Source organism: Meriones unguiculatus, chromosome 7 (assembly GCF_030254825.1).
Source record: "Meriones unguiculatus strain TT.TT164.6M chromosome 7, Bangor_MerUng_6.1, whole genome shotgun sequence".
NCBI classification, from domain to species: domain Eukaryota; kingdom Metazoa; phylum Chordata; class Mammalia; order Rodentia; family Muridae; genus Meriones; species Meriones unguiculatus.
In genome coordinates, this window is record NC_083355.1 from 41217187 (window position 1) to 41237723 (window position 20537).

Below are 20537 nucleotides of genomic sequence, written 5' to 3' on the forward strand. Positions count from 1 at the left end.
GAGAGCCCTTTGCACTTTAGGACAAGAACACAAAACCACAGACTCGGTGCCTTGTCATCGCTCTGCTTCCTACAAAGGGCCTGATGCATAGCAGAAGTGGCATAAATGTTGCAGAGTATAGATTCAGTTCCTTAAGAAACTGGGTGCCCAGATCAGGGCCGGGCAGGCACTGGAGAGATGGTTGTCACAAACCAGCCCCGGCTGTCTGCAGCTGACAAATGTACATTTAGGTGCAGAAATGCTGTGCACTATTAAAGCATGAGGAGGAAAATCGGTTTCAAGCAGGGTTCCAGTGGGCTTCTGGGGAGAAGTAGGAACTACAATAAGAAAGATGGGTAGGAATCCATTAGAGAGGGTCTCTGAGTGCCCTTTCATTCATGAAGTAATCCCAGAAAAATCTTGGGCCTTCAGAGTGGAGCTCCAAGGATCTTTTTTTCTTGACCTCCACCCATGGAGATGGATTGGAAGGGGGGGCCCAGGAAGGGCTCCAGCAGGCTGGCAGCTGCCGAATTGAGCTTGCAGCCTTTCCTATCCTGTCTCCTCTGGTCTTGCAGGAGCACCCTCCAGCCATGAACCTGGATTCCAGCAGCAACCCATCCTCCACCACATCCTCCACACCCTCATCACCGGCACCCTTCCTGACCTCATCGAACCCCTCCAGTGCCACCACGCCCCCCAACCCCTCACCTGGCCATCGGGACAGCAGGTTCAACTTCCCAGGTACCACACCTTTGGGCTTTTCTGGGTCCTTAGGGATCTCTTCAGATCCTCTCCCCGCCTCCCCTGAGAGCTGAGTCTGCAGAACACCTGTTGAGCGTGGGCTCGATGCTGCCGCCCGTGGCCTTCACACAGATGAAGATGCCGGGGTTGAGAAAGGAGCAGCAGCCGGCCCTGCGCTGTACAGTGGCAGAGCCAGGGCCGAGCCCAAGTCTGCCTAACAGAAAGCCTGGTTCTTGGAGTGACCTAGACTGCCAGCCTGTGCCCATGGTAGCTTCTGCCCAACATCGTCCTCTCTCGGAGATGCCATCTAAGCTCGAGGGTGATGTGACAGGCACAGTAGGGAGTAGGGACAAGAAACCTACAAAAGAGCATTGGGCCTCGGTTGCATATCCAGTTCTGTGTTTGGAGCTGGCTTCCCAAAAAAGATACGTTTCTTCATGTGCCACCTGGAGACATGCAGAGTTAGAGTAAGGTGGTTTCCTCTGAGCACCGGGTGAAGACACGGAGTCCTGGGGCATCTCTGGAGGAGCAGAGCTGGCCCAGCTGCCCTCAGATGCTGTGCCCCAACCCAGGTGCCCAGGAACTGCGGGGAAGAGGCCAGAATTGCATCCTTTCTTGCCTTCTGTTCTGGTCAGCCACACTGGGCAGCCAAGGAGCACAGCAAAGCCCACTTACCCAGACGGCACTGGGCTATTGCCTTGGCAAGGAGTGTCAAGCCTCAGCCCTGGGCGTACACGGCTTGCAGTCCTAGAGGAGAGCATTGTGGCCACGATGTTCCTGCTTGCTGTAACCCACAGGGTCTAGACCCGTCCTGGTCCCTGGAGCTCTAAGCCCAGAAGGACACAATGCCATCACACCCCTCAACCCCTCACCTGACTGCCGAGACCCACGCTGACCCAGCAGCTGGCCAGGCAGCCTCTGGGCGCGTCAGGGACTTTGGGACCCCTCTTAGGGGTGGCGAGGGGCCTGAGGGTAGGACTCTTCTGTTCTTGTGCCTTACTTAATATGCACGTGTCTGGGGCGCTCTCAACAGTGAAGCCTGTGTCCTGCACCCCACCTCACCTTGAGGCTGAGCCACAGCCCCTGGAGTAGCTGCCTTTCCTGTTCCACTCTGACTTTATTCTCTGAGCAAGTCTCTTTTGCTAAACCATCTAGTTTGGGTTTCTGTAAGACGGGCCTGCTTGAAAAGACAAGAGACACAGGAAATGTTCTTTTTATGATATTGCTCAGACCCTGTCCATTTACACTGATGACCCAGGCGGGAGATAGCCCCCCATTGCCCCTCGCACAGAAGCCTCACCCTCTCCCTGATCTTAGAGGACTCGTGAATGAATCCCCAGGGCGCTGGGACGGGCCCACAGAGAAGGACTTGAACCCCTCCCGCCACCTACCTGTCCTGTCCAGGAGCCTCACAGCTGAGCTGCACGGGCAAGCCTGGGCTAGCTTCTACATTCCCCCCACCCCTGCTTACAGTAAGGCTAACTGCCTTCTCAGGTCCCAGAGCCTTAGCATGGAGCAGGGCCCGAGGTTCGACTCAGCTAGAGTCCCAACTACTCGAAAGGCTGAGGCAGGAGGATGGAGCCCATGTGTTTGAAACCAGCCTAGGGAAGATAGCAAGCATCTTGAAAACACGAAGCAAGTATCCTATCATGGTCCCCTGTGTGGAGTCTCAGCACCTGGCAGGATCCAGAGCTTAGGCAGTGGGGTCAGGGTGCTTCGGGGTAGGGCCAGAGGGACAGGTGGCCCCTCTGCACACACCATCGAGGCCAGTGTTGTCTCTACTCTGCCTCAGCCTCTTGGCTCGAGAGCGTTTTCCAGAACAAAGCTGGCCCAAGCTTTTCCCGGTGTGCGCAGGCCAGCACTGTTGAGCAAGAGTAGCCGCCGAGATGCCCCATCTCCCGTGCCGCCCCTCCAGCCCTGGGCTCGCCCCACCCTGATTCTCTTCTAGTTTGGGTCCTGTCTCCTGCATGGCTCCACCTTTTCTCACTAGAGGCCCTGGGGCAGGGCCGCCTAAGCCACTAACCCGGGCCTGCCCCCAGGCCACACCCCCTCCCGCGCTGCCTTTGCACTGACTCGCCTCCTCTTCTGTTTAAAGCTGCCTACTTCATTCATCATAGACAGCAGTTTATCTTCCCAGGTGAGTCTCCCCGCGTGGCTCCGCTAACCGCCCCTTGCCGTGACCCTCCATCCACCCTGCCTGGCTCCTCCTCCCCGATGCAGCCGGGCAAGAGGGCGAGAAGTCCCGGAGGTGTGGACCCTTGTGTGGGCAGGACCTCGCTGGATGGGACCCTGGAGTCCATCCTGTCCAGCCTCTTGCCGAGAGAGACTGCAGGGAACTGGGTCGAGCTCACACGGCTGGGAAGTGACAGAAGAAGGATGAGAACTCAGAACGAGGGGGTGGGGGTAGCTACTTGCTGAGGATGTCTGACAAGAGAAAGCCAATTGGGTTCACCCTCACCTGTCAGGTGGCTTTGTCTTTCCCAGCCTTTAACACACAGTGCCACCTACTGGTCATCACTGGAATGACCTCCTCCCTGCAGCAAGTTTGAAGGGAAAGCTTTCAATGCGGCAAACGCATGGGTTCCCTTCTACAAAAACTACTTTTGCGCACCTCTTGCATTTGACCACACCCCTTCCCTTTGGGCTGTAGAAGATCAGTGCTTTTCTCCTCCCCCTGGAAGTACCCAACACGGTGGGACTCTAATTGTCTTTTCTCTGATTTGCCAAGACTGGAAGCACCAGTATTTTTGGTTATTCCAGGCTTTGCTATGCCCCCCACCCCCGATCAACTCCACTCAGGAGTTGGGTTGGAGCGTTTTGTAGCCCTTATCCCTGTAACTCTTCTCAGATGTGTAAGTAGGCTGCCGGCAGCGTGGAGGATCTGCCTCTTTTGTGAGATTTCCCTACCTCCCAAGAGCCCCCTCAGTCACCAGCTCTAGGATGTGTCTACTAGTGTCTCCCCTCCACCTGGGGAACCCCAGCGCTTCTTCCTGAATGGCCTGTGTGGCCCTGCAGGTGGGGGTGGGGCTGCACGCACTGACTGTAACAGGGGCACACGGGAACAGAATACACAGTGAACCCTTAACTTTCAAGGCCAAGTGCGGGGGTTCCCAGATACCTGCCCACAACTCCATTCCCTACTCCTCATGTGAGGTATATGTAGCTTCTGGAGTGGCCTGAGCATGTCTGGAGGCCTGTGGCAGTGGCTGGAGAGGCCGTAGCACATGTTTCTGAGGCCCATGTACATGTAACACACACACATACACACACAGCACTGCCCAGGATCTTGCAAGTGTGCATGCCCTGTTACTAAGAAGGCCCATAGCTTCTGTCAGAGTCTTGTTCCACTGAGAAAAACCTCCCAGCAAAGGAGGTTAACTGGGCTGAGGGGGAAGGTCTTTGTCCAGGGCCGGAAAGGGGCCACTGATAGCGTGAGCTGTTTCCATTTCCTGATTCTCTTCGTTGGGAGGGCGGAGCGCTGACCCCTGCCACCTCTCTTGTAGCACTTTGGTTCCACTTTGGGAGGGGGGATAACGACTGTCTGTCTCTGGTTAGCCTAGAGGATAGTGTTCCAGCTAGACTGCCTAGGGTCCAGGGTGGGCCTCCGCCGCCCAGCCCGCAGCCTCCTGGTGCAGGCTGAATTTCCTCTCCTTACCCAGAGCTATGACACCGGCCACCCAGTCAGGGGACCAGCAGCTATACCAGAGCTGCCGGCTCTGCCACCAGCTAGGCAAACGGTGTCCCTGCTTTTAAAAAAAGGCAGCCATCCCTGCTTCCTACCAGAAGGGTCCTCTGTGGAGGTGGCAGGCTCAGCTTTTGCCACTTGTGGGGTCATTTGGGCCCAGGACAGTGGTATGGATTGTCGGGATCTCTCTGGAGCCTCTGCCTGGGCAGCCACGTAGACCAAAGGCTGCGGAGACAGTTTGTGTCGGCCGATTCCGGTGGGAGTGGCCTGAGGAGCAGCCGCAGCTCAGGAGGGGGGTGTTCCCGGTGTGCTGGTCTTTGGGGGTGAAGGAAAGCTCTCTCACACTTTGCTCCTGTTCTGTCTCTCCTACAGACATTTCAGCCTGTCCTCAGGCAGCCTCGCTCTCCAGCACAGCCGACAGTACACGGTACGAACCCTCCTCAGCCGCCTCCCACCCCCTCCTAAATATCTGACCCTCTGGTTCTGGGCCAGCCTGGAAGAGAACGAGGCTGACTCATCCCCTGAGCCCAGGGTCTATTCGCCTCCCATCAGTGCAGTGAGCACGGGTGGAGCTGTGTATCCAAGGGCAACAGGCTTGTGGCCTGGGAGGGTGACCAGAGACCTGCAGAACCTAACTCCTGTCTCTGCATCCCGTCTCTGTTATGCTCCCTTGCACACTTGGCTCCTGGTCCCCCAGTCCTCAGTCAGTGAAGTTGGTCTCCCAGAAGGTGCAGCCACTCAGAGAAGCTAATCGCACAAGCTCACCCAACAAGGAGCTGCCAGCCAGGTCCCAGAGGCAGGGGTGTGGGGTCCTGCACCCCGTGCTGCATGGGCCAGGGTGGCAAGCGCCCAGCCCTCCTCCTCCTCGTAGCCTCCAGTCAGCCTCCTAACGGTGTCCACAGCATCCGCGCTGCCTTACCCAGGGCCTCCCAGTCCAGCCCAGGAACTCCTTGACAAAGCCCTTTTCACTCTTAGGCCCGACGACCAGCCCAAAGCAGCCGTGCTGGGTGTGCACGAGGCAGAGGTAAGTGGGAGCGACGTGCATGAGGCCCAGGGTAGATAGATGCCTCTCTCTCCGGGGCTCGGGGTCGGTGGGGACCGTGGGCGGGGGCCGTGGGCGGGGGCCGTGGGCGGGGGCTGTGGAGGGTTAGGGTACAGAGCCTGTTGTAGCCGGTATGTATAGGTGTGCACAGCCGGGAAGAATGCTGTAAAGTGCAAGCTGGCAAGCTGTGGCTAGCTTTAGTCTCCTGTCTTTACAGGAGAATAGCTCTGTCTCTCTCTCCCAGCCCGCAGACCTGGGCCCTGGCCTGGGAGCTAATTCAGTCAGCCTGAGGTGGGGGTAGGCATCTCTGTGGTCTCAGAGTTTGACAGGCGGTTCTGATCTGTGCCAAGGACTACCGCCTTCATCTTAGCCAGCTGTGGTTATCAAGGCCCTTGAGGACATGGAGGCAGGAGGATCTGAAGTTCAAAGCCATCCTCAGCTACATAGCAAGTTGGAGGCTAGCCTGGGCTACGTGAGACCTTGTGTTAAAAAGAAAAGCCAGTGTCTTGACTTTCAGACGGAAGTGTGAACTGAGCCTGGGACCCTGCAGAGTGCGTGGCTTAGAATGCCATCGCTGCTGCGTGCACTCACACCCTCTCTGTTCAACCCTGTTCTCTCAGGCAGAGGAGCCCGAGGCTGTCAAGTCTGAGGCAGAAGATGACGACGACGAAGTGGATGACCTCCCCAGCTCCCGTCGGCCCTGGCGGGGCCCCATCTCCCGAAAAGCCAGCCAGACCAGCGTGTACCTGCAGGAGTGGGACATCCCCTTTGAACAGGTGGACCTGGGCGAGCCCATCGGGCAGGGCCGCTGGGGCCGGGTGCACCGAGGCCGATGGCACGGAGAGGTGGCCATCCGGCTGCTGGAGATGGACGGCCACAACCAGGACCACCTGAAGCTGTTCAAGAAGGAGGTGATGAACTACCGGCAGACCCGGCATGAGAACGTGGTGCTCTTCATGGGGGCCTGCATGAACCCGCCCCACCTGGCCATCATCACCAGGTAAGCACCCCACCTGGCCCACGAGCTCCTGCAGTCTGGGGGTGCCCCGCAGTGTGAGGAAGGCTTACCAGAGAGAGGAAGAAGAAAGCCAAAGATGAGAAATCTTTCCTCATCTTTCTCCATCCACACCGACCACTGACATTGAACCAGCAGGGCTCGGTAGCACCTGTGGTGCTAGCACATCGAGGCTGAGGCAGGAGGATCTTGAGTTTAAGATAGCCTGTGCTAGCTGGACGCAGCACTTAGGCAGGCGGATCTCTGTGAGTTCGAGGCCAGCCTGATCAACAAAGTGAGTCCAGGACAGGCAGAGCTACACAGAGAAACCCTGTCTCAAAAACACTAAAGAAAAAAAAGAAGAACCTTAAAAAAAAAAAAAAAAAAAAAAAAAAACTTAAAAAAAAATAAAATAAAAGATAGCCTGGGCTACATAGCAAGACCCTGTCTCCCCTCAATGATAATGATAATAATAATAATAAATAGAGCCCTCTGAGCATAAAGAAAATTCCGTGTTCTGTGAAAGACACAAAGCAAGCCAGCGCTCACACCTGGATGCTTCTCCCATGAAACTGTGGCTAACCTCCATATTCCTATCTTGAAAATAAAGCAGCAGGTTGGGGGCCAGCGAGACGGTTCAGAACGCGATCGTGATTGCTGCACAAGCCTGACAACTGATCTTGATTCCCAGAACCCATAGCGAGAGAGAACTGAGTCCCACAGCTGTCCTCCGACCTCCACAGGCATGCTGTGGTGTGTGCACACATGCGCGCACACACACATAAAAATAAGTAAACACGCATACTTTAATTTAAAAGTGCGTAACTAAGATGACGCTGCTTCGCACTTTACTTCTGTCGGTTGATTGTAGGCCTGACGTCTACCTGGGTGTGCGTGTTGCTGTGGGGTGGCCCCGTGCTCATTCGACGAGGGCTTTGCTGAGCCACGCCCCCGTGCTGACATTTTGGTCTTGATGTGTGTTGCCTGTTTCCCCTCCAGGAGGCATTCTGTGACTCACTTGTCATGCTCTGTGGAAGACAGTGACCTTCCCCAGACACAGAAACAATTGTCTGTGCCATTTAAACCACTGACTTTTAAAATCAGACAGAGGGACTGGGGAGAGGGCTTGGTGGGTAAGGACACCTGTGGAAGCTTAAGGACCTGAGTTCAGATCCCAGCAGTAGTGTTTACAGGTGGTGGTGGGGCATGGGCTGTCACATGCGACCATACACACAGCTGGTCCCTCGGTAGAGCCTTGGCTGCCCTGGAACTCACTGTGTAGGCCAGGCTGGCCCCAATCTCAGATTCACCCTGCCACTGCCTCCTGGGTGCTGAGAATAAAAGCTTACACCCTCATGCCCAGTTTGACACTTAGCTTTTTAAGTGGGTGCTGGGACCAAACTCCTGTTCCTATGACCTCCATTCCCTGAAGCCAGGAGAACCCTCAACAAGGTGAGGTGCCCTGGACCTGGACACTGTGCTTTGGGGGAAACAAGCCAGCCATCCCCAAAATAAATAAACATTTTTTTAAGATTTAGTAATTCATTTATGTATTATGTATGCAGTATTCTGCCTGCATGTACACCTGCACACCAGAAGAGGGCACCAGATCTCATTATAGATGGTTGTGAGCCACCATGTGGTTGCTGGTATTGAATTCAGGACCTCTAGAAGAACAGCCAGTGCTCTTAACCTCTGACCCGTCTCTCTAGCCCCATTTTTTTTTCTTAGTGGAATGAATGAGTAGAATTTGCCATTTTTCTCAGAGATCAAGAACTCGTGACCAGTGTCAGATCACGAGAGTGCCCTGACCCATTCTGTAAAATTCCAGCTTAAAGCAGGACGGTGAGCCTGCAGGGAGGCTGTGGGCACCCTGGCTCAGCAGCCTCCTCTGCCAGCCATCCTCACTCAAGCCTCCAGTTCCGGAAGAGCCTGTGAAAGGGCCTAACAGAGAGGAACAACAGTTATCCACGGGATGGGATGCCCTGGCATCTAAAAATAACGAAAATTATAATCTTTGTGGTGAGTCCCAGAGACTCGGTGTGGCCTATTGAGAGTCATGGAGGCTCAGTTTTCCCTGTCTGAGCTCCCCTGTCTGGCTTGTGTCCCACCTTGACCCTGTGAAGATGGGCTGCCTTACATGGCTGGGTGTGTGGACGAGCCGTTTCCCTGTGCAGGGGGCGCTGCCAGGCCCCCACCTCCAGGAATGGGTGTGTGTGTGTGTATGTGTGTGTGTGCGTGCATGCGGGCATGCGTGCGTAGCTGGGCTCCAGCAGGAGTCTTATTTAAAGGACCTGTGTTCTTTGGCTTTTGCTGGTTGAGATGGAGAACCTTCCAGAAGCAGGTGGGCACAACTCCCCTCCGAGGTCCTGTGGGGTGGAGCCAGCCTGTCCTAGCTCCAGGCCTCTTACCCATCCCCACTACCCTCGACAGCTTCTGCAAGGGACGGACATTGCACTCATTCGTAAGGGACCCCAAGACATCTCTGGACATCAACAAGACGAGGCAGATTGCCCAGGAGATCATCAAGGTAAAGGTGGGCTGGGGGCTCCGGCTGCCTCCAGAGCTCTCGGCCCTTCCCCAGGCCGTGTCTCCTAGCTGGGGCACCTCTGCCTGGGGCCCTGTCTCATCCACTCCATCCAGAGCTTTCTGCTCAGCTGGCGTTAATAGAACTGAGTTAGCTGGGAAGAAACACTGCTCGCTCTAAAGACAGTTGTCACTGTGTGACCTGGGGTGGGGAGAGGGTGGTTGTTTAGCATCTCTGAACCTCCACGTCATCCCCTGTAAATACCAACACGGCCTCCTTGATTAGGTCAGAGCGGAGACAGAATGAGCTCATCTGTACAGAGCACAGTTGGCATGAAGCTGGTTCTTGCTGAGGTTTTCTTAGCACCAGCAGTGGGGAGCAGAATGTTTCACCTCATGACATGAAAAGACCCCCACTTTTTCCAAATCCAGGCTTCCTGAGAGGCCTTTTGTCCAGCAGAGGCAGCTCTTTTCCACTGTGAGCCTTGCACTCAGTGCTTATACAAACTATTAGGAGGGCTGGAGAGGCAGCTCAGTGGTTAAGAGCACTGGCCACTCTTGCAGAGGACCTGTCTGTGCTGAAACGCTACAGTCTTTTAGGCAGGGGTGTAGCTCAGTTGGCAGAGCATTTGTCTAGCATGCACAAAGACCTGGCTTCAGTCCACAAGCCAGGCACGTGGCATACCACAACTGTAATCTCCACATGGGAGGTGGAGACAGGAGGATCAGAAGTTCAAGGTCATCCTCGCCTACCAGGCAAGTGCAAAGCTAGCCTGGGCTACAGGAAACCCCGTCAGAGAAGAGCTGCCCCCTCCAGCTGTGCTTCGGTTTGCTCTTTTGTCTCCTCTGACCTTCCTTCCCTTCTGATCCCTCCCCATCCCTCCTGCTCTTCCTTCCCTTCTTCTCTGGGCCGTTTTGTTTGTGTGGATGTCTTTAGAAAGAAAAAGATAACCACAGTGGCATTTGGGGACAAACCGGAACTTCAGTCTGTCCCTTTCCCATGGACACACGTACAAACGAACCTCCAAGACCAAAACCCCAAGTCATCTCTGCCTCCAGTGTGATCCAGTCTTTCAGCAAGGATTCAGCACCACCTCCCCAACATCCCTACCCACCCCCACACACACCCAAATTCTACCCCTCCCCACTACCTCTCCTCCCTCAGAACTGGGAGCCATGGTGGCCAGGGTGGCCACTTCCAGGGCCCAGGAGAAAAGTGACTCAAAGGCTAGAGCTGCCTCTGGCCACCTCTCGTTCCTTCTGTTTCCTTCCTGCCAAAAAGTAGAGCAGAGGGACCTGACTTCTGTGAGAGGGTTTGCCATGGAGAGCTCGGGGGACCCTGAGAAAGGACTGATGGCTCAGACTCTTCAACCTGGCCCTTTCCAGCTGTCACACCTGGCTTTCGTTTATTTGGGTGGTTTAATTTTGTTTTGTGGCAGGGACTCATGTAGCCTAGGCTATCCTCAGCATCACTATGTAGCTGAGCATGGCCTTAAACTCTGCCCCCACCTCTCCAGGGCTGGGATTACAAGTGTAACCCACCAGGCCCCCTCAATGCCTACAGTGTGAGGAAGCCTCAAGAGGGAGACAAATACTGGTCCTTAGTCGGCCTACTGGGGCACCTGGGAAAGGCCTGTGCCCTGCCTCTCACAGGAAGACAGGCCTGAGGGGAGGTCTCAGGCCTCACATCCTCTTGCTTCTCAGAGTGGAGTCAGCTTGGGTTAAGCTCTTTTCTGAGACTCCCAGCTTTCTGTCTTGTGGCTGATAAGGTTTCCTGAAAGTGGCCAGGGACACTTCTGGGAGAGTACCAAGTACCCTCATGTGGAAGCTGGGAGATGGGTCTGCAGCTAGACAGGCCTTTCCAGTTGTGACAGTGTGAGGGACCTCCAGGAGAGAATGTAGGGCTTCCTGTTGAGCAGCTGTGGCCTTCATGACATCATTGTCAGCCACGGGCCCTGTGCGCCTGAATGGTCAGGCCAGAGCACATGCTGGTGGGAGTCACCCACCACCACACTTTACCTGATGGTCAGAGAGGCCATCACGGTGCCCAAGGTCACAGTGCTAGCCTGCGTGGAGATGGAGCATGGAACTCAGACCTCGTGCTTCATCTGGGGCTCCTGTTACCATGACGACTGTGTTGGGAACAGCTGAGCTTTAGATCACATCCTAGGAATGTCCCCATTGCCTACCCTGAGTGGTGCCTTGCCTAAGAGCAGAGCCCAGCTCATTCCTTCCCCTTAGACCCCAGCCCGGATGTCTTTTTCTAGAATTTTGTTTCTGTCTCTCTCTCCCTCCTTCCCTCTCTCCCTTTCTTCCTCTCTTCCCATTCCCCTCTTCTTCCTTCCTTCTCTCCCTTCCTCTTTCTGTCTGTCTCTGTCTGTGTCTCTCTGTGTGTGTGACTGTATGTGCAGGTGTGTGCCACAGAGGCCAGAAATGGGCACTGGGTCCCTTGGAGGTTCCTTGGACAGATAGTTGTGAGCTGCTATGTAGGTGCTACACACCAAGCTCTGGTCCTCTGAAAGAGAAAGAAGGGCCCCTAACCACTGAGCCGTCTCCCCAGCCCTGAGCGATGCTTTCAGAATCTGCAGTGTTGAGTACCGTATGTGCCCAGGCCTACGTGCCTGCTAAGCACGCGTTCTACCGCAGAGCTCTCTCTAGCCCGTTTCACTGCCAGTCACCCTGTCCACACCTTACACCTCACCCGAGTCTGATTGGGCTCAGCTTCCATCTCTTAGCATCCCCACCCCCTGATGCAAGGTCTGCTGTCTTCCAGGGCATGGGCTACCTTCACGCCAAGGGCATCGTGCACAAAGACCTCAAGTCCAAGAACGTCTTTTATGACAATGGCAAAGTGGTCATCACAGACTTCGGACTGTTTGGCATCTCGGGCGTGGTGCGAGAGGAACGGTGAGCCGGCCGTGGTGTCTGCGTGGGTCAGGGGAGCCTGGGACACTGTGGGTGTGGAGTACCCTTGGCTGCATTGCCGGGGAGAGCCTTCCCTGCACAGGCTAGGGTGAGTCAGCTTGTGGTTCTGCCCATGCGGCTTCAGTCCAGAGTTGGGTCTGGGTGGTGTTAGGTCCCTCATGGTGCGTGATTTCCAGGTGGGCGCCCATAGAGGCTGAATCCCCTGGCTCACGCTCAGCTTGGCTACTCAGTGATGGGTGAGGGACTGGGCTTATACCCCCTTGACGAGAAAGAACATTGGCTTTTATTTGCGTGGTTGTAAAGGGGTTGGGGTGGGAAGAAAAGCCCCTCCTAAGAATGGGTGTGGGGCTGGAGGCTCAAGGAAGAGTAGCAGGCCAGCGAATCCGCATGCAGGTTTGCCATCTGCAGACAGCCTGAGGTTCTAGACACAGAGCAGCCACTCTCCAAGCACAGGGCCTCAAACCCTGCCACCAGCAGCTCCGTGCCTTTCCCAGCTGCGGCCTCCCTAGAAGCGCCTGGCCTGTTCAAAGGCAAGCCCTCCATGCCCCCCTCTAGGCTGTCAGTGCGTCACATGTGAGCGGGTGCAGGTGTATACAGCCAGGGCCCCTGCTCCCCACTGAGGGGCCCGTGTCCTTGTCCTGGCCTCCAGGCGTGAGAACCAACTGAAGCTGTCCCACGACTGGCTGTGCTACCTGGCCCCTGAGATTGTGCGAGAAATGATCCCCGGGAGGGATGAGGACCAGCTGCCCTTCTCCAAAGCCGCTGACGTCTATGCCTTCGGGTGAGTGGGCCACTCAGCTGGCAAGTGCAGGAGAGAAGGCCCTGCTGGCCCCCCCGGGCTGGGAGGCGTGCCGTGGAAAGTCATGGCTGAGCTGCCTGCTGGCAGAGTGACTGTGTCTTTGACCTTTCGTCTCTGGCTCCTGATGTGGGCAAGCCCTAGAAGGGCCTGTGGGGATTTGTGAAGCTCCCATAGCCCACACTGTGTTGCATCTCCACAGGACTGTGTGGTATGAACTACAGGCGCGAGACTGGCCTTTTAAACACCAGCCCGCAGAGGCCTTGATCTGGCAGATTGGAAGTGGGGAAGGAGTGAGGCGCGTCCTGGCATCCGTCAGCCTGGGGAAGGAAGTCGGCGTGAGTAGAGGGAATCGGGGACAAGCCTGGGCTGGACATGTGACATGACAGCCCTCCACTCATCCATCTGAGAAGGACCACAGCCAGGGTCTCTGGCTTTCCTAGTGAGGCAGGCACAGGGGTCATTACAGTTAAGAACAAAGGTCTCAGGGTGCGCGTGCCTTGTGTCGGCCACGTGCGCAGGCCACCCTCCCGGGGGTCCAGGCTGCAGAGGGTGCTGTGGGGCCGAGTGGACCCTGAGAAGAAAGCCTCCCTTCTGCCATGGCAGCTGTCCTGAGGGTTCTCAGCTGCGACTCCTGCACGTACCTGCCCAGTCTCCACCCAGTAACGCCGAGGCGCCCCCTTGTGGCAGCCGCATTCTATATACATTCCGAGAACCTTGCATTTGGGACCTGGAAGGTTGGCGGCTCATCTGAACCCCCTCCCGGGGTTCTGCAAAGTCCATAGATGTGCCGGGCACTCTTATGAATCGTCCTACCCATGTACCTCACTCCCCAGCCACCCACACCCCACCAACCACAGTGCTCTCTGCAGGAGATCCTGTCTGCCTGCTGGGCTTTCGACCTGCAGGAGAGACCCGGCTTCGGCCAGCTGATGGACATGCTGGAGAAGCTGCCCAAGCTGAACCGGCGCCTCTCCCACCCCGGGCACTTCTGGAAGTCTGCTGAGTAAGTCCTCCCTCCAGGAGCCACACCTGCCGTCAGACCCTGGGGTGTCTGTCTGGAATGTCTGAGGAACGCCTCCCTCTGCTGGACCCACATCAGACTGCAGTCTGAGGCCTCCACAGAGCAGAGCTGAAGGATTCTCCTCTACCCAGTTGGTGCTAGAGGCGTCCTGTAACAGGCGAGCGCCTACGGTTTCCACCTGTGGAAATCTACACTGTATTAGACCATCACTAACAAGCTCGGGGTAGACCAGGGTGAGAGGAGGGGTCAGAGGTCAGGACCACACAGGTACCAAAAGAAGTCCCAACCAGCAGTATTGCCTAGATTGATACCTGCTTAGTCGCTGAACTGTTGAGCATTGAACATTGCCACCCATTACTGGGTCAGGCCACTGAGCTGTGGCTCTGTCAGAAGCCTTTCCCCCTCGTGGGCCTTTGTGCCCCGAGGCTCAGAGCAGCAGAGGCTACTCTCATCTCCTCTGTATTCTGTCCTGCTCTGTCTCCACTTTGGCTCTCTGGCTTCCTCTCCCAAAAGACCCCTCTCCAGCTACAACCTTTTCTCAGGGTCTGGGGCCTTCTCATGCGCCTCAGTTTCCATGGCAGGGAGAGAGGAGAGCCAGAGTGCACAAACTGTGCCAAGAAGTGTCAGGTGGTAAATCCTGTGAGCCTGCCAGGTGAGGTGCTGGCACTAGCAGTGGAGGAGGGGTGGCGAGGCCCCGAGGCTGAGCTCTTGGGCCCTCTCAGTACAGGCTTCCTTCTCTACCAAGCCATGCTTGCGCCGGGCAGGCACTGGCATTCAGCGATGACTCCTGTTCCTGGAACCCAGTCAGCCCCACCTTCTCCTCTCACAGGTGGGAAACTGAGTCCACCAGTAGGGGCTGTTACCAGGCCACAGCTTCCGTGACAGCTGGGATGAGCCTGTGAGCTCTGTGCTTCTGGTCCGTGCTTCTTTAGACTCAGGGTCTCTGACTCTTACTTTCTCTTTTCCTTCCCATTGGCTTTGTCGCTTTTCATTTTCGGGGGGGTGGCGGATACATGGCCTGTCTTGTCATCTCCCCTCCTCCACCGTCCTGACTCCTCCACCTGTCTGCTGTCACCCGCCGGGCCTGACCGGATTGGACGGCTCTCTTCAACTGCTGCTGAAATGGTCTCGGCCACCCCCAGCCGCTGGCGGAGCCGCTGCTACGGGAGAGGGCGCTATGGTCACCCTGACTTTAAGAGCTCCTGTCCGGTCCTGGAGGAATAGTGTGTTTCTCAATTCTTTTGTTTACTGCCTGTGTGTGGCTGTCCCGTTGCCCGCCTACCCTTCCCCTCCGTCTCCGCATGCCAGCTTCTCATATCCATGCTTTGATTCCCATAACCCACAGTGACCTCCCACAGCTGAAATGGCCTCCAGCAGGGGCCACTGGGCTTGTGTTTCTCACAGAGGGTTAGAGAAACCACAGTGTATGGCAGGCAGGACCCCTCGCCATAACACCTGAGCTAGCATGTGGGTGAGGAGGTCTCAGTTCATTGACCCAAGTCCCCCAAATCCCACTTCTGGCCAGAGCACCAAAGAAGAGAATCCAGTCAGCCAGTTGTCTGTCATCCCAGAATCCAGGAAGCTGAGGCGGGGGGATTTTAAGTTTGGGTCCAGCCTGGAATACATAGTGAAACCTCAGAAGTAAAAGCACCAGATGGCAGGCAGCTGGGTGCAGTGGCGCACACATGCGCACCTTTAATCCCAGCACTCGGGAGGCAGAGGCAGGTGGCTCTCTGAGTTCGAGGACAACCTGGTCTACAGAGTGAGTGCCAGGAGAGACAAACAAAAAAGAAGCAACGAATGGCTAGGGCTGTGACTCACTGGCAGAGTTCTTGCTTTGTATGTGTGAGGCTGGGGCGCGGGCCACAGCACTAGAAATGGTAGTGACAGTAACGGTGATGATAAACGCTGAGGGAGGAAGGGAAAGAATCAGGGGAGCCAGCCGGGGTGAGCTTTCAGACGCCAGTTTGGTGGTCACAGGGAGCCATGGGGTGCCTGTAACTGCCCTGTGGGAACTTGGGAGAGCTTCCCTGTGCCCACGCCAGCTGTCAGGTTTGCCCCCTGTCATTCTGAGGGGTGGAGTGGGGGTCCTATTCTCTATGGGCACATGGATTCCTGGGCAGCTGCTCTGGCCAAGCCCTGTATCCTGGCTCTTTAGGCTGAGGTTCTGACCCCACTGTCTCCTCTGTCTGTAGGTTGTAGGCCTGGCTGTCTTGCATGCCCCAGGGCTTCGTTCCTCCTAATCGCCAACTCGGCTCCGTGACTTCTGCTAAGACTCAAAGCCAGCGGGCACTAACCCAGGGATCCACCTCTGCTGCTCCAGTCTCCTTGTGTTCTGTTTTTAACAACGGCCCTCCCCTCCACGTGGCCCGTGGGTGCCTGACTTGCGTTGCTGTCAGGGAAGGATGGCACTAACCGGGTGACCCCTCAAGGTGGAAGAACAGCTTTCAGCTGTCCTCATGGATGAGACTGTCTTTTCTCTCTCGCTCTCCCAAGAGTGGCTCTTGCTTGTGTTCCTCTGGTCCCCAGCCCCTACTAACACCTTCACTAGCCCCTGCTGAGCATGCTCAGGACAGGGAGGAGCTTGGTGACCCCGGGACATTGTCCTGCAAGGAGTGTCATGGTTCAGAGCTGCTCGGCGCCAGCAGTGAGGTCGTGGGCCCTGTCTGGAGTCCCTCTCTCTCAAAGACGAAGGATAGTGGACACACACACAGGAATCGTGCTGCTGGAAAAGGCATCCCTTCAGAAGGGGCTGGGTTCTTAGGAGCCACACTCAAAAATGCCCTAAACAGAGTGATACCTGTTGTTGTCATCAGAGCTCAGTAATGGAGGCAGAGCTGCTGTCACATCTGCGAGGGGTTCCGAGTCCCTGACCAGATCTCTGCAGTCAGGCTCAGGATTCTGTCCCATAGTGAACCCAGCAAACCCCACATGAGTACCATTTCTGTGACATCCCTGGTCCTCAGGCGTTGATCCTCAGATCTCTCTCACCCAGTTGCACATCCACACGGAGCAGCCAGTGAGGAAACCATGTCCGTGAGCCCACATCGGCTACTACCATGCTGGGTGCGGGCAAGTCAGGCAAACAAGCCATGTCACTGTTTTCCCCTTATCCCTGCCAGGCAGGGGATGTGACCGAGGCCCACGACTCAGGGCGGCCAAGAGCAGCTGTGCCAAGGCCATGGACCGAGCGTTTTCATCACTCAGGTCCTCTGCTGAGCTCAGCCAGGGACACCCTGACTCCGGGCAGGACCAGCAGAGCCATAACCCACACCTCTGCTCCTCTTTGCAGCATTAACAGCAGCAAAGTCATGCCCCGCTTTGAAAGGTTTGGCCTGGGGTCCCTGGAATCCAGCAATCCAAAGATGTAGCCAGCCACGCAGGTCCGTGCAGAGAGCATGTCTTCCTTTCTGAAACTGGTCTCGAGACATGCAGACCACCACCACTCGGAGTGAGAGAAGCCTGCTGCATCCCGAGCTGCAGACCAGGAGTGTTCTCCGTGAGAAACGTGCATTGTGAAGGTGTGTGGGGCTCCGGACTGGAGCCACGTGTGCCACTCAAAGGGGACACCGCTACAGCCGGTGTTTACACAGAGGTTTCCCCCAGCAAGCGTGGTGTTTCACAGTAGGTAATAATAATTCTGCAGAAGGGGGCCGGCACTGCAGGGCAGGAGAAGTGCTCCCCCTGACCTTTCGGAGGACCCTGGAGCAGTTGGGGGTGGTGGGGGCGTGCAGCGTTGAGCCTGAAGGAAGACAAGCAGCATGGATGCGTCTGTTCTGGGGAAGGGGGACGTGGCAGGAGGTTTGCCCTGGTCTGCGCCTGGGCCCTGACCCCCACTGGTTCCTCTGTCTGTCCTGTGAGGAGCACCAGCCCTCCCTTAGCTTACAGAGGAAACCCCGGTGAGAAACCCATCTGGATTATGGGGGTCAGGAGTTCCTGGACAGCTTGGCTTTGGTTTCCGCTCTGATCCAGGCCTGGGCTAAGGTACATACAGAATCTAGGTGGCTTCTCGGTGGATCTGATGCTCTTAGCCCGGCTTGTACCACAGGGGGAGGAAGCAGCCACACATCTGTAGAGGCATCCGCTGCTTCTGAGTTGTGGAACTCAGCCTCCATCATCAGACAACCCCCCCAGTGCCTCATCTTCACCCCCAGAACCAAGAGCTAGCCCATCAGCTGTGTGGACAGTGGGCTCTTGGTTGAGGAGAACAGGGAAGGTGGCAGAGGCGGCCTGCAGTGGCCCTAGCACCTTAGAACCCATTGTTTGTCATACCAGAGGCTCTAGCCCTTCCACCACCTCCCCTTCCCCCGTCCCTGAAACCTTTAGGTCATTCTGATCCCTGTGTGTGCTCTGAGCTCAGGTGGGGTCGTGAGGCCATCCAGGCACCTTAGCTAGATAAGCTCCTGTCTTTGAGCCTCAGACTTCAGCTGGTTCATTCCAAGGAGCAGAAGGGGCTGGACTGGGGTAACTCAGACAAGCTCCACAGAAACTGTCACTGTCAGCTGTAGAACAGAGAGGCCCCTGAGCAGAGGGTAGGCAGCATCCAACGCCACAACCAGAGGAGGAAAGAAGTGGGAGTGGAAAAGTGGTTGGATTCTGGCTTAGATCCTGCTGTGGCATGGCCACAGAGCTCCCTCTCAGTTAAACCCCCCGAGGAAAGCCTCGGTTTTCAGAGTGTTCCCTGGCACCTGAATCTGGTCAGGTGTCTCTTAAAACAGGCCACTCTCTGAGGAGATGTGGGACTGTCCTTACCCGCCCCCCTCCCCCCAGCACGGTTCAGACAGCTGGGGCAGTAGCAGCATGACCCTGCCTCAGTGTGGGGCGGAAGAGCTATGAGCCTGTGTTCAGCTCTGCCTGGGTCACACGTCCTCCGAAATGGGACTGTTGAGTCATTTCCCATCCCTTTGGCCTTCCACCTCAGCCCTTGACGTGACGTGCCTAGTCCAGAACCACACAGTGTAGCCACTGCCTCGCGGCAACCTCACACCTGCACCCCCCAGAGGCCACACCGCCTCACCTCTGGCCATTCCCGCACTTTGTGAACATTGTGATGTCAGCCTCCCCTCGCAGGTAGAACACGAGCCCCCAGACCGGCAGCTGAATCACCTCCTTCAGTCATCCCTAGACACCAAACCACAGAAGGTGTCACACACGCAGCCCACTGGCAGTCTGGGTCTTGCTCTGTTCTGTGAACATTGCAGTTCAGAGAGCTTTGAACCCTGCAGTGAGTGCAGTCCTATGCGTGTGCTGGGGAGTAGACAGGAACAGCCGTGGTCCCGGTCCTGAGGAGCTGACCATCTTTGGGGGGCCAGTCTGCTCGGGGCTGCAGTGCTGGTCCCCCTTCCTCTCCCAGGCCTGCCTCTGTGCCCTGCACTTAAGAGAGTTCCCATCATAGTCCCTGCTTCCTTTTCGACTTGAGTGACTGTGAATTGAGGTTAGGAAAGCGTGCCTCCTGTGTGCTGTCCCGGGAAACACATGAAGGATGACGGATACTGTGAATTCAGTCCCCATAGCCCCCGTGAAGGCAATGAAAAGGGCTCGAGCTGCGGAGGGCCTGGCCACCTGAAGCATGCAAGTACAGCAAAGACTTTGGCCCCTTTTCAGGCACTCGGAGTCCCCAGCCTCAACCCCTAAGGAGGCCTTTTCCCATCAGAGTGGCAAGCAGCGAATCCCAGCTAGGGTCGGTCTGACTGCTCTAACGAACCACATCAACGGCCTGGGCTGTTGTTGTCTTGTTGGCCTGTGTTGCTCTGTAGTGACAGGCTGGGGTGGGACAGCCATACTGTGCTGCAGCACTAGGCAGGCTGTCATCTGTGCGTGCACCTAGCGTCTTCTGCGGCCACGAAGCACACATGAGTTTGCTTACTTTGAATGTGATGTAAAATTTGTACAGCAAAAGTTTTTATATTTTCTATCAATTGCATTTGTCTTCCAGAAATGTTTTAATTTAAATTAAAATGGTTAGTCTCGATGGACATGTGATATCGGGGGTTTTGCCACTGCTAAGAATGTACCCTCTGGCTGAGCCAGGCCTAGGGCTCTGAGGTTTGTGAATAAAGTTTTACCAAGGTGTCCTGAGGCTCATGTTTATTTTGACGGGTCCAGATGACCATTGGGGAGCATGTGGGTGGATGGCACAGGAGGACAGGAATGGAAGGCACAGGAGTCTGAACCTCTGCCAGCAGTTAAGGAGCTCCTCCCTAAAGGCATGGAGCCAGGACCGGAGGATCAAGAATCCAAGCACATTCTCAGATAGTTAGCAAGTTCAAGGCCAGCTGAGGCTACATGGGACCCTAACCTAAAAAGACACACACACACATACACATACAGAGGTGGGGGTTCGGGTTAGACCTCAGAACAGGCGTCACAGGGCTGAAGAGCTGGCTCAGTGTCTAAGGGCACATCCTGCAGAGAACCAGGGTTCAGTTCTCAGCACCCATGTCAGTAACCCCAGCCTCCCGGGATCTAACGCTGGCCTCTACAGGCACGTGTGTGTGTGTGTGTGTGTGTGTGTGTGTGTGTGTGTGTGTGTGCATTTGTGCACACACAATTTTACAGTATCTTTAAACAGGAGGAGGTGACATCCCCGGCAGTAACTGTGTGATGCAGACCCAGCTGGTTAAGGTGCCTTTCAGATGAAGGAGGGGGAGCAGAATTTGTCTCTGATCTCTAGACACCTCTCCATTACCCACTCAAGGTGCAGAGAACTGCTTTGGAAATTGGCAGACAGAAGATAAGGAACCGTTTGTGAGGCTACTACTCTGAACATCTCTCCTTAATCTAACCCTCTTAGCAGTGCTGTAAAGGAGGAGTCATGGTGTCCTG

At 56.0% G+C, this 20537-nt stretch overlaps 1 protein-coding gene across 3 annotated transcripts in view; it reads left to right on the top strand.

Annotated features, from left to right (window-relative positions):
* Ksr1 (kinase suppressor of ras 1) overlaps positions 1-19784 on the top strand; it is a 135417-nt gene extending 115633 nt beyond the window's left edge. The window contains exons 10-21 of one of the 3 annotated variants that reach the window (XM_060387191.1): positions 555-720; positions 2816-2857; positions 4778-4832; positions 5381-5429; positions 6068-6447; positions 8875-8971; positions 11741-11874; positions 12542-12673; positions 12891-13026; positions 13561-13694; positions 14855-14935; positions 17005-19784. In XM_060387191.1, the coding sequence (XP_060243174.1) occupies positions 555-720; positions 2816-2857; positions 4778-4832; positions 5381-5429; positions 6068-6447; positions 8875-8971; positions 11741-11874; positions 12542-12673; positions 12891-13026; positions 13561-13694; positions 14855-14935; positions 17005-17083 (1485 nt within the window). In that variant the 3' untranslated portion in view covers positions 17084-19784. The remainder of the gene's footprint in view (positions 1-554; positions 721-2815; positions 2858-4777; positions 4833-5380; positions 5430-6067; positions 6448-8874; positions 8972-11740; positions 11875-12541; positions 12674-12890; positions 13027-13560; positions 13695-14854; positions 14936-17004) is intronic. The other 2 variants (XM_021639783.2, XM_021639784.2) reach the window with 2 other exon arrangements.
* Positions 19785-20537: the final 753 nt, after the last annotated feature.